Consider the following 17,999-nt stretch of genomic DNA (forward strand, 5'->3'; position numbering starts at 1 on the left):
GTTTCTGAGTAACTATACAATTTCCAGATTGCCTCTCCATTTCTAGAGCCCCATCTAGTCCGAATGGCCAAAGTTGATCAAAACAAAGTCCATTATATGGATTTACTCTGGAGGTATTATGAGAAGAACAGAAGTTTTAGTAATGCTGCTCGTGTCCTGTCCAAATTGGCTGACATGCATAGGTATGGTGTAATATTCCCACTGTGAAAAGTGATTGATTACTTAGCTATATCTAGTTACATCCAGATTTCAAAAATTAAATCAAACCTCATTCAGATTATACATATGTAGAATTTTATGCTTTTACTTGGATTTACCTAAAGTTTATGGTTTTCTCTTTTTCTATTTGTTTTGTTTTTAATAACATGTAGAAGGTACTAAAAGCATACCTAAGACCCTCTCTAGTCAAACTGTCTTCTAAATCCTTTTCTTTAAAGTATGTCTTTAGATTCTTTCTTCCTAACATCAATTATATTCTTTTTTTTTTGTAAGATTGGCCCCAAGCTAACATCTGTTGCCAATCTTTTTTCTTCCTTCTTCTCCCCAAATCCCCCCAGTACATAGTTGTATATTTTAGCTGTGGGTCCTTCTAGTTGTGGTATGTGGGACGCTGCCTCAACGTGGCCTGATGAGTGGTGCCATGTCTGTGCTCAGGATCCGAACCGGCGAAACCTTGGGCCACCGAAGTGGAGTACACAAACTTAACCACTCGGCCATGGGGCAGGCTCCAATTAATTAGTATTCTTAACTAAAAGGACAAAAACTACTTCTCCAGGGCTTTATAATTTGAATTTTTTACTAATTCCAGACAAATTTCCTCTACTCTGCCATTGGTTTAAATTATGAAAAAGGTCTTAGAGCATATACAGGGGATTATTAAGAATCCAGTTAAAGAAAATATTGAAATTTCTAATTAGGTTATCATATCAAAAGACAATTTAATAAAATGTTAGGCGGATCATTAATTTGACCCCCTATTTTCATTTGGAGTTTTCTTTGCCAAAATAATACAAATGCTATTTCTAAAACCTGGAGAGCGGTTAAGTCAGGAAGAGGAGGCTGTTGAGGCAAAGCTGTTATTAAACCCAGTTAATCAGAATGGTCACTTAAAGAATCCAGATATGGCTAATAGCGAGTGTGAGTGTGTGTGTGTCTGTATGTATACTGATGCAGGTGTGTTTATTGCCTATGTAGACCCAAGGCTTTTTTGCTCTTCTTGCCCTCCTTGGTCATAACAGGCACTTGATTTTTATAAGTTCCTCTCTCAAACAGAAAGTGAAATATATATAATTGACTTTAATTCCTTTGTCTTTGGTTTAATAAAAGGAAAGGAAAGGAATTTAAACTAGTAAAGGCCTAAAAGGCAGTTTCTAGTAAAGGCCTTGGTTAATTTTTCGTTTATATAATTAAGAATTGATAGCATTATTAAGTATTTAATTCACTGTAGCTCTATATCTTAAGGTTGTGTAATTCATTCCTTTATCCATTGTTTGTGTGCCTTTTACATACTGTCCTCTGCTGGAGGTACATATGGACTGCACCCCTCATTCAGCCCTTCAGTATCATTTCTGGATCACGCTTGTCGTTCTTCTTAGTTAGTCCTAGATACCATTACCATCAAATCTTAATGTTCCATTTTTTATCATGCCACTTATTGCTCAAAAACTTGAGTGGCTCTTAATTGCCCTTTTATTGTTTATTTACCTTTTTCCTTGTTAGAATAATTATTAAATTCTTGTTTAAAAATATTCAGAAATTCTCTAACTTTTAGGAACACCCATTGTCCACGTTTACTTCACACACTCACTTGTGTAACCTAATTTCCTCTTCACATGAGATACCTTGTAGTACAGCCACTCATTTTTTTCTTTTCTTTTCTTTTCTTTTTTTGAGTAAGATCAGCCCTGAGCTAACATCTGCCAGTAATCCTCTTCTTTTTGCTGAATAAGATTGGCCTTGAGCTAACGTCTGTGCCCATCTTCCTCTACTTTATATGTGGGATGCCTGCTGCAGCATGGCTTGACAAGCGGTGCCATGTCTGCACCTGGGATCCAAACCAGTGAACCCTGGCCCACCAAAGCAGAATGTGTGACCTTAACTGCTGCACCACCGGGCCGGCCCCTATATCCACTCTTTAGCTCTCAGCTTACCATCTCTTTCCACCGTAAAATGTTTTTCCAACTATTACGTTACTCTCTTTCTCACTGTATTTTTTCTTTTTTCGCATTTATAGCCTGTACCAAATAAATAGGCAGCATAGACTGTTCTCTTTTAAATAATTCAGAAATGTTACTCACTTTTAAAATGTAAAGTTCAAGTGAGTTTGTTTAGAGATAAGAGGGGAAAGAAAGGAAGGCCCTTTTAGAGACAGAGCTCCCAAATGTACTGTGTTCCTTATGTGTAACCTTAAGAGATGGTCAGTGCTAATTAACTGTCATAGACACATATACTTTGAAAGGTAGAAGAGAGAAAGGAGTTAACTCTTTTTCCTTTTGGTTTCTTTTTGGAAGGGGAAAAGTATAGGAGCCATAGCTACACAGAAGGACAGTCTAAGTGAGACCTTCTCCGAAAGTAAAAGAAAGCCAATTTTTTCCTGATTCAGGTTGGAATTAATTAGGATATCAAAGGTTAATTTAATATTCATTGATCTGAGAGGTTGCCAGCAACTAAAGGAGTTTGCTTTTAATGCCAAGATACTTTACAATGTCAAAGCCAGATCTGATAGAGTTAGAAGATTCAAAAGGACTGAAGCTGGCAACCATGAGGTGGGTACATGCTTGGGGCTCTCTGACACTTTCAGTCAGTCCGCCAGCAAATAGATTTTGATGCCCAAGGCATGCAGGGAGGAGTGTAAACAAGATAGACACCACCCATGCTACCAAGGAGCTCCCATTCTAGTGGGTAAAACCCATAGACAAATAAACAGGTTCAAGTTCTATAAATACAATGAAAATAAGACAGTATAGTAGAAAGTGCCTAGGGAAGTGGGGAGCTGCTTTACATAGGAATGGTCAGAGAAGACCTCAGAGAAATTGTCATTAAAATTGAGTCTCAGGTGACAAGAATAGGCAACCATGTAAAGAAATGGGAGGAAAAGTAGTCCAAGCACAGGAACATAGTCTGTACAGAGGCACTGCATCAGATAGAAGTTTATCATGTTTGGGATACAAAAAAGAAAGCCAGTGGGATTGGAGCTAGTCAGGAAGGGAGCAAGTAGAAGGAGAGGTGGTTGGAGGAAAGGGGGAAGGCGACTGGGGGATTTTAAGAAAGCGTGTGACATCTAGTTTATGTTTTTAAGTGCACACTCTGGTTGCTGTGTGGAAGATGAAATGTGGTATTGGCCACATTAAGGTGGAGAAGTGAAGCATACGAGGAGCTATGAAGAATGTTTTCCTTAATTTAATTTTAGAAGAATCCAAATTTTAGTATCTTGAACTCAAGTTTTAAAATAGGAAGTTACTTTTGTGTACATGAACAAATAAAGTATTTCTTTATTTGTTGCCTTAAATTATTGATCTCTTTTATTAGAAACCCTCTAATAATTTTCTCAAGTTTCAAATGCCTTTTATGTTCACTTGGTATAAAATAATGCATTATAAGTAATTATTTGTATCTTGAATCCTTGAGAATTCATAAAATAAAAATAAGGATTTTCCCCCCAGCACAGAAATTTCACTTCAGCAGCGACTAGAGTACATTGCTCGAGCCATTCTCAGTGCCAAAAGTTCCACTGCCATTTCATCAATAGCTGCAGATGGTGAATTCCTTCATGAATTAGAAGAAAAAATGGAAGTAAGTGCTAAAAATACTTAAGCTTTGTCCGCACTGAGTAATAGCCACGTTATTGCACTTTCTCTTCTTCCCCTTGTAAATAATAGGTTTATCATAGCAGTCAGTATTATTAATTCTAGTCATTTCTGCCTGTATTTATTATTTATTTTCATATTTAGATCTAAATCTTTTCAGAGATTTTAAGGACATAGCACTGGTGTCATAGGACATTGCTGTAATTTAAAAGTTTTCTCTATGACATTTCTGAAGGCTTCTTCAACTGTTGGGACACAAAGCAAATTGTATCACATTCACCATTTATCCTGGAAGCTAATAAGTAGGTGTATGAAGTAGAGGAGGCTTAACTGCCTTAACTAACAGACCCAAAAATGTATAGTGGTCCAAAATCTGGAGTGGGTGTCCCTGGTTGGCAGGTGGCTTTCTTCCACTAGGTTGATTTTGGGCTCTATTTTCTGGCTCTACCATTCCCTTATCTTTTTCTTCGGTTAGAGGGAAGAAGGGGAAAAAAAGAGTTTGTAAGAAGCACATTCACTCTTAAAAACCTCAGCCCTGAAGTGACATACTTTATGTCCAGTCCATTCCTTTGAAGAGAATTCAGTCTTATGGCCATGCCTCCCTGCAAAGGAGGCTGGGAAGTATAAAGTGTAGTCTAGCCATTAGTCTGGCTGCGGGTATTGTGGGCATCAAAGACTCTGCCACAGTCCACTTCCTGTGCAGCCTTTTATGTTGTGATGAAGAGTTGCTGGTCTATTATGATAGAAGTCTTTATTTATACATTATTTTTATTTTAACAAACTTAAAGCCAGATACTAGGAGTCATTCCTTCAAGTACCTATTGAATTATCATAGAGAACTTAAGACTTCCTTTTTTTCTATCCAAACTAGGTTGCTAGGATCCAACTTCAGATACAAGAGACACTACAAAGGCAGTATTCCCATCATTCTTCTGTACAGGATGCAATTTCTCAGCTGGATGCTGAGCTGATGGACATAACTAAGGTAATAAAAAAGCAAGTGAAATTCCTATAACCGTCAAGCAGTCAGCTAATATCTACAAATTCGTTATTTCTTTTGCATTTTACTTGTTGTTTCATGGGAAAGATTAACCTATCTCCACAAAATAAGATAAGTCGTCCTTGGCAGCATGTCACTCGGCTGATAAATCACTGCTGTTATATCTTACTCTTAGAAAGAACTGAGTTGCTCTTTCCAAGCCAGTAGCTATCAAGAATCTATCAGCCTCACATGGGGCTTTGTTAAAACTTCTGCCAGCTATTTTATGGCCTTGCTGCTGCTTTTTTTTTTTGGCTGAGGAAGATTCGGCCTGAGCTAACATCTGTGCCAGTCTTCCTCTGTTTTGTATGTGAGTCATCATCATAGCATGGCCACTGACAAGTGGTGTAGGTCTGTGTCGGGGAACCAAACCCAGGCCACCGAAGTGCAACACACTGAACTTAACCACCAGGCCATAGGGCCAGCCCCGTGGCCTTGCTTCTTGTCTTGTAAAAGTAACATACCTTTGCTGCACTTTCTTAGCCTCTCCCACTCTGAATCCTCAGAGCAGCTCCTTCTTCAGTTGTTCTTGACATTCAAGTTGTCAAGTTATTCTTGACATTCTTGGACATGGCTCCAGTATCCTTAAGCGCCCTGAAATTTGTCAGTTATTTCCATTTCTTCAAACTCTGGTTTAGACAACACTAATTCTAAAAGAAATGTCATTGCAACATCTCCCAGACGAGAAAAACACAGACACACATGCTGAAATCTGTTTGAATGTTTTTACCGTTCATTCACCACTTTTAATCTGGGGTTATAACTAGCTACACATTGTCACATCTTTATATCATATTTTGAAAACTTTAGATAAAATCTTTGATTGTTTTAAACTTTCAAGGAGTGTTTCACCATTAATTTCTGAATGCTGACCTCTAATTGGATATATAATGTTGGCATTTTCTCCCACAGCTTTATGGGGAATTTGCTGACCCATTTAAACTTGCAGAGTGTAAACTTGCAATAATTCATTGTGCCGGTTATTCAGACCCTATATTGGTGCAGACACTTTGGCAAGATATCATAGAGAAAGGTAAGTGTTCGCTTTTTGGTATATTTAGCATCCAGTGTTTAGTGACTTGGTAGAGGAATGCAAACTGCTGGTGCCTCATATATCCAGGGTTCATGAAAATTGTATATAGCCACGTAGAGGGTAAGTGGAGGGTAGCTGGATGTGGTGGAGGGTAGTCCTCTAGAGGATGATCAGAGTGGATATTGGAGAGGAAGCTTGGAGTGTCATTTATGTGGTTTGTACTGCTTAATAAAGGAGCCTGAGACAGTTCCCTCAGAGTCTCATAACCAGTACCCTGGTAAGACAAGAGAGTATATCAGACGCTAACAGAAACAGAGACTCTACGCATTATATTATGTAAATATCAGTTCTAGGGTATTTTGTAACTTGAAACAGAATAAAATAGCCAATTTAAACATTTCACATTAAAAATAATTTGGGTTTCTAATGACATGCCACTTTCTTACAGAATTGAACGAAAGTGTGACATTGAGTTCCCCAGATAGAATGCATGCTCTTAGTCTCAAGATTGTGCTGCTTGGAAAAATTTATGCTGGCACACCTCGCTTCTTTCCATTAGGTAAGCAGTAACCCTAGGTGCTGTCAGGATGTTTTTTGTTTTGATGGGTTTCCTGATTGACATGGAAAAATAATGATCTTTAGGGTGAAAGTGTTTCTTTGTTGCTATTTAGCTCAGCAGTTTAATTCTACCTCTCCAGAAAGAAAGTCCTCCAAAGAATAGCAGAATTTGGTGATGAATGGTTGGGTATGAAACTTTCTTTGACTGACCATCCAAGTTTATATGTCTGTCTTGGCATAGTACTGTCAGACAGTGGTTATAGTGTTGGTAACCCTATACGAGTTTGTGAAGAGAAAAGAAAAACAGCTGGTGTTTTTGTGCATGAGTAATCTGTGATTGATTCAACTACTGTGTATTATATTGAGAGCATAGTTTTCTTTAAAATAGTGAGAAGTTGTGTTAAAAATGTAACTTGTGAACCACTTTCTTAACAAAATATGCGGAGTATAATTGTTATGTAAGTGACTCTAATTACTATGAGCCATTCGCTAATCTATGTTTTCTTTAGCTGTAAAACAATAGAATCAACATAAATACACCCATAAGTAGAATATTAAGCACTTTGTGTTTTTGAAAAATGTTGAGAAACATGAAAATGCTCACAACATAACATTAAATTGTTTTTAAAAATTAGGATGCAAACTTGTTTATAGACCATCCCTGATTTAGGATTTAGTCCTTGGACTTGATAAGAAATAAAGCCATTAAAAACTGCCACACCGTTTCATTGATCAGAAAAATAAAGAGCAAATATATATATATATTTTATAAATATATGAAACGACAATTTTAATAGTAAAAAAGACCACATTATACACAGTCTCTTTTGAGTGTATTTCTGCTTTGGCTTTAGATTTTTAATTTTTGAGCCCAGTAAAGTTTAGGGTAGAAGAGGCCTCATTTTTCTATCAGTCTTTCAATTGGTACAAGCTCCAGGGGACTTCAAACTAGAACAAGTTTAGGGTTTTTAGAATTTTTATTACCTGTCCAAAATCTTTGTCTGGTACATTCCAGGGGAGATGCAATTTCAGGGGCAGCTTTTCAGTGATTCCTCTTGCCCATGGATATTCACATTGGTCAGTCTCTGATTTCAGGTATCATAAATAGGAATTTGGTACTGTTATGATCTTATTTATGATGTGACAAGTAGTAAAAAGTGAAAGTAGGGCCACAATTAGAACTATCAAAATAAATAACTTGAATGTGGGGGCTGGAGCATTTAAAAAATGCATTTAATATTTCTAAAATCAGGATACAGTAGCCTTTCTTTTCCAAAAAGATGTTAAATTGAGGATATAGTATATCGAGATATTGAAGAAATTATCAGTGGGTCCTCTCCAGTAGTGAGATTGTAAATGCTCTCTATTTCCTTGTACCTTTCTATATTTTCCAAATTCACTAAAATGTACTTTTTTTCCTATTAGCTTTAAAGTGTATAAATCAATGATTTTAGCATATTCACAGAGTTGTGCAACTGTCACCACAATTAAATTTGGACCATATTCATCATCCAAAAAAAACCATGTACTTATTAGCAGTCACTCCCTACTCTTTCCCACCATTCAGCCAGAGGCAACCATTAATCCACTTTCTGTCCCTATGGATTTGCTGATTCTGGTATGTGTCTTATTTTTATAAAAAGTTCTTTTTGGAAAATTGTTTTTTAAAAGATTCCCATAGAAACTGCTCAGTTAGAAATCATACCAACTTTTTGGTATCAAGAGTTAACAATCCTCCAGCAACAACAACAAAATGATTATGTAAGGTGAAGGATGTGTTAACTAATCTTATTCTGGTAAACATTTCTTAATATATGTGTATCAGATCATCGCATTGTATACCTTAAACTCACACAATGTTATGTGTCAGTTATATCTCAGTAAAGCTGGGGGGAGTTAACAACCCTAATTTTTTATCTTTTTCCCTCCCTAGATTTTATCGTGCAGTTCTTAGAGCAGCAAGTTTGTACTTTGAACTGGGATGTGGGTTTTGTAATACAAACAATGAATGAAATTGGAGTACCATTACCTAGACTACTGGAAGTATATGATCACTTGTTCAAGTCACGGGTAAGGAAAATATTAAATAAAATAAAATAATTTATTTAGTTAAAGTTAACTAACTTTTTCTAGTTATGGGAGTGGAGTATTTTGGTTAAGTGTTTTTGAAGTATCTCATCATCTAATACAATTGTCATCAGAAATTTGCTTCATTGGTTGAGTATCAGAAATTATGTCAGTCTTTTTTTAAGCAATGCTATTTTTGTTGTTGTTGTTGAGGAAGATTGGCCCTGAGCTAACATCTGTTGCCAGTCTTCCTCTTCTCCAATACATAGTTGTATATCCTAGTTGCAAGTCATTCCAGTTCTATGTGGGATGCTGCCACATCACGGCTTGATGAGTGGTTCATAGGTCTGCACCCAGGATCCGAACAGGCGAACCCCAGGCCACTGAAGCGGAGCACACGAACTTAACCACTCAGCCATGGGGCTGGCCCCCATAATTCACTTTAATAACTGATAATGAGAATTGCTTTGCTGTATATCATGATAAAAATCCAATATTATTTTTTAACATTAATAAACATATGCTTTACTCTTGGTGGAATAGGCTAAACACATCACATTAGAATCATCCTACTTTAAAAGAACAAAGTAACAGTGTATTTATCTACTATGACCTCATCTAAAATATCAGTGCTTGAAGATCTTTCTCAGCATATTGAACCTTATCAGACTATATATCTTGTAATTTTTATCCTAAATGATCCAAATAAAACCTTGTTGAAATAGATTGTATCTATTATAGTAGCATCATCTCAACATTCATGCAGTGCTTTCCAAGGCCCTTGTCTGTCTCATTTAAGCCTCACGATGAGCCTTTGGTGGAAGTGAGCAAGTAGTAGCATCCCCATCTTCCACTACATCTGACAAGGGCAGAGATGTTAAATAACCTGTTTAAGTCATATGGCTTAAACTAGAGTTAAGATTCTTGGACTACTAGTTTAGTCTCTTATTTACCATATCGGACTAAGTCTGCATAGGTTCAAAGTAAGAGTGCTGTCACGGGCAATAGGAAGAGATGGGTTTTTTCTTTGACCTCACATTACTAAGCAGGAAGTTTACATTCTCCACAAAGTTGGTTGATGTAGCAAATATTCTTCCTAAAGAATATCACGGTGCAGTTTTCAATGTTGTTTAAATATTAACCATAACCAGATATATAATTTAGTACCACATAATATAAAATGCTTATTTTAATATCAGTAAATTTTGCCTTGGGCTCTGATGACTGTTTTAACTAGCATAAATGGTTGAAAAATCAGTTGGCACAGTTTGGCTTACAACTCATGATGTGTATTTTCTTTATAGGATCCATTCTGGAACAGAATGAAGAAACCACTGCACCTTTTGGATTGTATACGTGTACTATTAACAAGATATGTTGAGAATCCTAGCCAAGTTTTAAATTGTGAGAGGTAAGTATGAATTAGATATTGTATTATAGCAAAGACTTCTAAATGCTTCTAATAAATATCTGAGTAAACAGATTTGGAGAGAATAGGGAAAGATGTGGAGATTATACAGAAGTATAGGAGATTTAAGCTCTTTTGTATGTTAGCAGTAACTATTTGAATGATGTCAGTTAGCATGTGTGAATGGTTTAGGGGCTTCCAGTTTTCAACCCTTGTCCTGAATCCTTTCTACAAGTGAAAGGATATGATGTATGAATTACTTCTAAACTCCTTCGGCTTTAAATTAGTGATCTAGGACAGTTCAATTATGTTGTGTGATATTATTGGCCATTTCAAGGTGTATTTGTTTGAAAAGGCCAAAAGAATTTAAATTATATTAATTTAAGGAGTCATCCCTTACTACCTCCTTCTCACTATAATAATCTTCAAAAGGAAAATGGTGGTTATATGGTAATGTCCCAACCCCTGCTCTTCCTTCTCTTTTCAGTCATTTGCTGTTTACTTACACACGGGGCCCTTGCTCTGCTTTGGGGCTATGAGTAAGGTTAGCAGAAGTTGGAGGAAAGTTCTATAGGAGGAAATGTTTTTAAATGTATAGACCGTTGATCAGATGTCTTTTCTTTTACAGGAGAAGATTTACAAATCTCTGCCTGGATGCTGTTTGTGGTTATCTGGTTGAGCTCCAGTCTATGAGCTCTTCAGTAGCAGTACAAGCCATCACAGGGAATTTTAAATCTCTTCAGGCTAAACTAGAACGGCTTCATTAATTATTGTAATGTATTTTCATCTATGCATTTTGATCTGTAAAATAAAAGCTCAGCTGGGTCCAGATGTCAGGTGCTCCAAATCTAAGAAATTAAGAACAATTTTAATAGAAATGTGTTTTTAAAAAGTGACTAGTATCTACAAATAGTACATTTGCTGGACAAATTCTTTTTTACTACTACTATTTTTTTTTTAATAATCAGGTTAAAAAACAACTGAAATACGATTATTTATGATCTTAACACAAGGGTAAAAAATATTTAGAAACTTTTATTTTGAATTTTACTGCAGGCAGAAATTTTGGATTTGTAGTATTCATTTTCAAGTTAGTCCAAGGATAGCGATATTTAAACTTAAATAGGCTAGCTGAGCAGGTCCATTCCCATAATACTGGATTCTACAACAGTTCTTAAATAGGCAAGCAAACACTGTCTCTTTAAAAAAATTACTTAGGTTTTGGGTTCATCCATGGAAAGAAATTTCCTGCAACTACTGATTTCATCAGTTATAATCCTCGAAGATTGGTATATATCTGGTTGTTTTTTGAACAAGTGATAAACCTGTAGCTAATGTTCCTTGTCCTGAAAAGTTATACAGGAAGATACTGTTTTCCCTTAGTGTCTACCTAGCTCTTCTTTGGCCTTGTGACTACTAATTCCCTTAGACCAGTGGTTCTCAAAGTGCCCGCACCAAACTGCTACATCAGCATCATCTGGCAACTTGATAGAAATTCAAAATCTTAGGACCAATCCCAAACCTATTGAATCCAAAACTTTGGGATGAGGCCCAGCTCTCTGTTTTAACAAGCCTTCCAGGGCATTCTAGTACGTGTTAACTTTGAGAACGACTGCATAAGAGGATTCGTCTGGTGTATGGATTGGCTCTCTATCTGCTTTTTCTTCCTCCCTGCCCTGTCAATAACCACAACACACAAGTTTTACCCAAGACACACAATATATAAAGCAAAATTTTTAGTAATGTAGTTTTCAGTCTTTAACAGAATTGGAATAACTAAACCAAGTGCCCCAAAGTCATGGCTACAGTGAGGGAGGAGAAAAGAGTGGGAATGACCAGGACTAACAAAAAGGCAACAACACGAACTCCTTTCCTCTCATCTTTTGTGTTACCAAGATTAATTACCTTCTGCCTGTTGTCATTATTGCCTGTCTGGCAATTTTTAAAATACATTTTGAAAATATTTTTCCTTCCACCTTCATTTGTTCCTAAGACCATGGGTTGCCATTTCCATATTTATTCTCTTAGAACTTAGCTCTCTTTTGCCTATAATCTTCTAATTTATAATGTTTAATAAAATGTGAAAATGTCACTCATTAGATACCACTACCTCTCATATTTTTTAGCTTTTCAATTAAGTTTAGTTTGTGAATATGTAAAATGAATGTATGCTATGCATTTTTAATTCTGTACATTTAAAATTCTGTCATGTCAACTTAAAATGAAAATCTGGCTAAAATGCTATAATTTAGCTGTGACTCCAATTCTATATCTATCTATCTATCTATCTATCTATCTATATATATGTTTTTGTTTTAAGCCCATATACACACAAGCACATTAATATACAGTCATGGGTTGCATATACAACAGTGGTCTCATAAGATTAGTACCATTTAGCCTAGGCAGTAGTCATAGGCTTTACCATCTAGGTTTGTGTTAGTACGCTCTATGATGTTCCCATAACAACAAAGTCGCCTAACAGCACATTTCTCAAAACGTATCTCCGTTGTTAAGCAACACATGACTGTCTATGTTAAATAAACTCACAATACTGAAGCTACATCTTTCAAAAGGTCTGTAAGCTAGCACAGCTAAGTGATCCTTAGGAGTCAGAAATCTGAACCCTTGTCCCTTCTTCACATAGCACCTTTTGAGAGGGTTTAAGAATTCCAGCCACACAAGCAGATGTTTTCAATACCCTTTGGAGGGTAAAATCCCTAAGAGAAAAAAAATTAGGTTCCCTCCTTCTTTTTAGCCCTCTAGAACAATGTTTCTAAAACTTTGACATTCATAAGAATCACCTGGGGGCTGGCCCGGTGGCACAGCGGTTAAGTTCACACGTTCCGCTTCAGCGGCCCGGGGTTCACTGGTTTGGATCCCAGGCACAGACCTAGCACTGCTTATCAAGCCATGCTCTGGCAGGCGTCCCACGCATAAAATAGAGGAAGATGGGCACGGATGTTAGCTCAGGGCCAATCTTCCTCAGAAAAAAGAGGAGGACTGGCGGCAGATGTTAGCTCAGGGATAATCTTCCTAAAAAAAAAAAAAAAAGAATCATCTGGATAGCCTGTTAAAACAAATTATTGGCTTCCACCTCCAATGTGATGCTGATACTGGTGGTCAGTGGATCAAACTTGGAATAGCATTGTTCTGGCACATGTATCCACTACATTAGTTTACTTTGTACTTGGTGTTCATTCAACACATTTCTTTATAGTTACTATTAAACATAAATAGGCAATGAATAATAAGTAGAACAGTTTATGAAACAGTGTATTCATTGTAGGCAGTGAGGAGTCACTGAACATCTTGGTTGTGACATTTATGTTTTAGGCAGGTCATTTTAGTATGGCAAAATGGTTAGGAAAGAAGAGAAAACTGTGTTTTGAGTAACTGTGCAAGGTATGGGATATTGACCTGAAATGCACGTGATATAAGTTCAACATCCCTTTAGTTATAACATACCCGACTTAACTAGTGGCCTTTCGTTGAACACCTCTCTGCTAACCACATAAACTCCCTCCACTTTTATGTTTTAGAGTTGATTTCATCTCAGGACTCCCACGGATTACTCATTCTGGTCTTCAGGATACTTCCTGACTCCATCTTTTTTCCTCTTATTCAAGAGAGAAAAAATTATGATGGTGACACAGTCGTATCAAGGAAATGAAGAACTAGAATGTTGAATCTAAAGATCTTGAAAGGGCTCATAATTTCCATCTTTTTTCAATCAAGTTCTTCATTTAAATTCTCTTAAACTTTTTTTGAAGAATATTTTTGAGTCTTCTAGTAACTCATTTAAACTCTTCTAAGTTTTGTTTTCCTGATACGGAAATTTTCTTCATCAGGAGATTGAAGCTAAACGATAAGGTTTTTTTCAATCCAAAATTTTGTAGGAATTAATGTAATCTATTTCTTATTCAGTTTTGTTCTTCTGCTTCAAATATTAGAGTAGTGACAATACTGTTTTTACTCTTTTTCATTTCAAATCATTTCTGCTGCATTATGGCATTTTTTGAAATTAAACATTTGTCTTAAAACTCAGTTATGCTTTTTGCATTTGGGCAGCTCCTATCAGCAGGAATACTAACACTTTTTAAGATTAATCAGTTTACCACATGGGAGCCAGGACTATCATATCATATCTCCAGCCCACACCTGAGTGTCCATCCGTGAAATGAACATTTCCATTTGCATGACCTTAGAAACTCCTTAGTCGAAATGTGACCAAATCTGCACTCATTCCTCTCTCCCTGCCCTCTGTCCACTCCTGTTCCTCCTCCTTTATTTTCTACCTCAGTTTTTATTTATTTATTTTTTTGCTGAGGAAGATTAGCCCTGAGCTAACATCTCTGCCAATCTTCCTCCATTTTTTTGTACGTGGGACATCTCCACAGTGTGGTTGGTGAGTGGAGTAGGTCCACGCCCGTGATCCGAACCTGGAAACCTGGGCTGCTGAAGCAGAGCGCACAGAACTTTAACCACTCAGCCATGAGGCTGGGCCCTACCTCAATCTTTACCATCTAATTATTCTAATCAGAAATATGGGTATCCTCTTTAAATTCTTCCTTCTCCCTCCAAATCCAATCATTCACGAATTTCTAAGCAAGTCTCTTTCCTTAATATCCTCCATTTCCGTGTAGTTGTCTCACTGTTTCAGATTTTTAGGGTTTAATCAGATTACCCTTTCACTTGTATGCCTTCAGTAGTGTCTAAGTGGTCTGCCTGTCTCCAATTTGACCCCCTCCTTCGTTCTTTTTTCCACACTAAAGTCAGAGAGGTCTTTTAAAAATGAAAACCTAGGGGCTGGCCCCGTGGCTGAGTGGTTAAGTTCGTGCGCTCCGCTGCAGGCGGCCCAGTGTTTCATTGGTTCGAATCCTGGGTGCAGACATGGCACTGCTCATCAAACCACGCTGAGGTAGTGTCCCACATGCCACAACTAGAAGGACCCACAACGAAGAACATACAACTATGTACTGGGGGACTTTGAGGAGAAAAAGGAAAAAATAAAATCTTTAAAAAAAAAAATGAAAACCTAAATATATTATACCCTTACCTTCTCCCTCAGCAGAAATTCCAGATTCCTAGTGTGGCATATAAGGACTCCATGGCAGTTGACAAAAATAAAAATAACAAAAATCTCAAGTTAGTTTAAGCAAAAGAAGACTTTATTGGCCCTCAACTAAGTCGTCCAAGTATAGAGCTACTTCCACATGGCTCGGTCCAGAGGCTCAGTATCTACAGTGCTTTCTCTAGGTCACTTCTGCTCTTCTTTCATGTTCATTCTTTGTCTCTCTCTGCAGACAGTTTGCTCTGTAACTCCTGGGAGAGTACAGGCAGTATACAGAGGTATAGCCAACAGACAAGTCATAAGAAGGGCTCTGATTGACCCAGCCTGAGTCATGGATTCAGTCTTAGGGTACAGTGGTACAGGATCATCACCCAAACCATACAGAACAGGAAAGAAATGCTTTGCTAAAGAATTGGATGCTAGGTACACATCAGTCCACTATGTCCACCTACCTTACTTACCACTCACTTCCTTGTGCTTTGATGAAAACTATAAACCCATAGATCTAAGAAACTCAATGAAACTAGGGCAGGATAGACACAAAATCACACCAACACACATCATGATCAAGTTCTCAGCAAACTAGGAATAAAAGGGAACTTCCTCAGTCTGATAAAAGATATCTATGAAAAATGTACAGCTAAACCCATACTCAATGGTGGAAGACTAAACACTTTCTCCTTAAAGTTGGGAACAAATAAGGATGTTTCTGTTGAACGTAGTATTGGAGGTCCTGATCAGGGCAATTTGTCAAAAGAAATGTAAGATGTACAAATGGAAAAGCAGAAGTAAGTGTATGCTTATTCACAGAAAATTATGTGGAAAATCCTATAGAATATACAAAAAATACTAGAACTAATAAGTGGAACAAACTGCTATAATTAGTAAGTTACTTTAGCAAGATTACAGGATATAAGGTCAGTGTACAAAAATCAACTTCAGGGGCCAGCCCCATGGCCTAGCAGTTTGGCATGCTCTGCTTCAGCAGCCTGGATTTAGTTCCCAGGTGTGGACCCTCACCGCTTGTTGGCAGCCATGCTGTGGTGGCGTCCCACATACAAAATAGAGGAAGATTGGCACAGATGCTAGCTCAGGGCAAGTCTTCCTCAAGCAAAAAGAGGAAGATTGGCAACAGATGTTAGCTCAGGGTGAATCTTCCTCAGCAAAAAAATAAATAATCAACTGCATTTCTATATACTAGCAACAAGTAATCAAAAATTTGTTAAAAACTCATTTAAAACAACATAAAAGGGCCGGCCTGGTGCCACAGCGGTTAAGTTTACACGTTCCAATTCTCGGCGGCCTGGGGTTCACTGGTTGGGATCCCAGGTGCAGACATGGCACCGCTTGGCAAAAGCCATGCTGTGGTAGGTGTCCACATATAAAGTAGAGGAAGATGGGCATGGATATTAGCTCAGGGCCAGTCTTCCTCAGCAAAAAGAGGAGGATTGGCAGTAGTTGGCTCAGGACTAATTTTCCTCAGAAGAAAAAAAAAAACAAAATAAGATTAATTTTAACAAAATACATGTAAGACCTATATAATGGAAACTCTAAAACAGTGCTGGCAGAAATTAAAGAAACCCCAAATGAGAAATAGACAATGTTCATAGATTGGAAGACAACTTAGCACACAGTTCTTACTAAATTGATAAATAGATTCAATGCAATCCCACCCGGATTTCCAGCAGACATTTTTGTAGAAATTGGCAAGCTGATTCTAAAATTTATATGGAAATGAGAGGTCCTAGGATAGCCAAAACAGTTATCAAAAAGAAGAATAAAATTGGAGAACATATTCTACTGATTTCAAGATTTTATTATAAAGCTATAGTTAATTGCAATAATGTGGCATTGGTGTAAGGATATACATATCAATCGATGGAACAAAGAGTACAGAAAAAGATGTACACATATATGGACAATCAGTTTTCAACAAAGGTGCCAAGGTAATTCAATGGGGGAAAGAATAGTCTTTCCGATAAATGGTGGTGGAACAATTGAATAACCACATGGAGAAAACGCTCAACCCTTACCTCATAACATATACAAAAATTAACTTGATATGCATCATAGGCCTAAACATAAAAGGTAAAACTGTAAGAGTTCTAGAGAAAAACAGTGGAGAAAATCTTTGTGACCTTGGATTAGGCAGATTTTTTAGGACACAAAAAACCTGAATCAGAAAAAGTTAATAAATTGAACTTCATCAAAATTTAAAACATCTGCTCTTCAAAAGACATTAAGAAAATGAAAAGGCAAGCCCCAGACTGGGATAAAATATTTGCAAACTGTAGATCTGATAAAAGACTTGATTTAAATATATACAATACTCTTACAACTCAATAAAGAGACAACCCCCACCAAAAAAAAAGGGGGGGGGCAAAAAGATTTGCATACTTGACCCAAGAAGATATTTGAATGGCAAATAAGCACATGAAAAGTTGTTCAACATCATTGCTCAGAAAGGAGATACAAATTAAAACTATAATAAGAGCCACTACACATCCACAAGAATGGCTAAAATTTAAGATTGGCCATTGGCAAAGATGCAGAGTAACTGGAACTCATACATGATTTGTAGGAATGCAAAATGGTATGGCCGCTTTGGAAAACAGTTTGGCAGTTTCTGTAAGGTTAACTGTATAGTTGTATGACCCTGCAATCCTATTTATTGCTCCTAGGTATTTACTCAAGAGAAATAAAAACCTATGTCCACAGAAAAACTTGTACAAGAACATTCATAGCAGCTTTACTCATAATAGCCAAAAACTGGAAACAACCTAAATCCCCATCAACAGTTGAATAAATAATATAAATTGTGGTATATTCTTACAATGGAATACCATGCCTGTACAAGCAGCAATATGATGTTAAGTGAAAGAATTAAGTAACAAAAGAATGTATGTGGGCCAGCCCTGGGGCCAAGTAGTTAAGTTTGTGAGCTCCGCACTGGCAGCCCAGGTTTTCGCTGGTTCAGATCCTGGGCTCAGACATGGCACTATTCATCAGGTCAC

At 37.1% G+C, this 17,999-nt stretch overlaps 1 protein-coding gene across 2 annotated transcripts in view; it reads left to right on the forward strand.

The window, feature by feature from the left end:
- The window catches only part of NUP155 (nucleoporin 155), a 64,312-nt gene extending 52,302 nt beyond the window's left edge, over positions 1-12,010 (forward strand). The window contains exons 28-35 of one of the 2 annotated variants that reach the window (XR_011530397.1): positions 28-182; positions 3,668-3,792; positions 4,678-4,791; positions 5,758-5,878; positions 6,327-6,437; positions 8,370-8,506; positions 9,808-9,914; positions 10,540-12,010. Coding sequence is in view for 1 of the 2 variants with exons in the window: in XM_008518460.2 (XP_008516682.1) it covers positions 28-182; positions 3,663-3,792; positions 4,678-4,791; positions 5,758-5,878; positions 6,327-6,437; positions 8,370-8,506; positions 9,808-9,914; positions 10,540-10,678 (1,014 nt within the window). In the remaining variant the exon portion in view is untranslated. Of the gene's footprint in view, positions 1-27; positions 183-3,662; positions 3,793-4,677; positions 4,792-5,757; positions 5,879-6,326; positions 6,438-8,369; positions 8,507-9,807; positions 9,915-10,539 lie in introns of both variants that reach the window. The other variant, XM_008518460.2, reaches the window with a different exon arrangement.
- Positions 12,011-17,999: the final 5,989 nt, after the last annotated feature.

The sequence above is a fragment of the Equus przewalskii genome, chromosome 20 (genome assembly GCF_037783145.1).
Source record: "Equus przewalskii isolate Varuska chromosome 20, EquPr2, whole genome shotgun sequence".
Taxonomy (NCBI): Eukaryota; Metazoa; Chordata; class Mammalia; order Perissodactyla; family Equidae; genus Equus; species Equus przewalskii.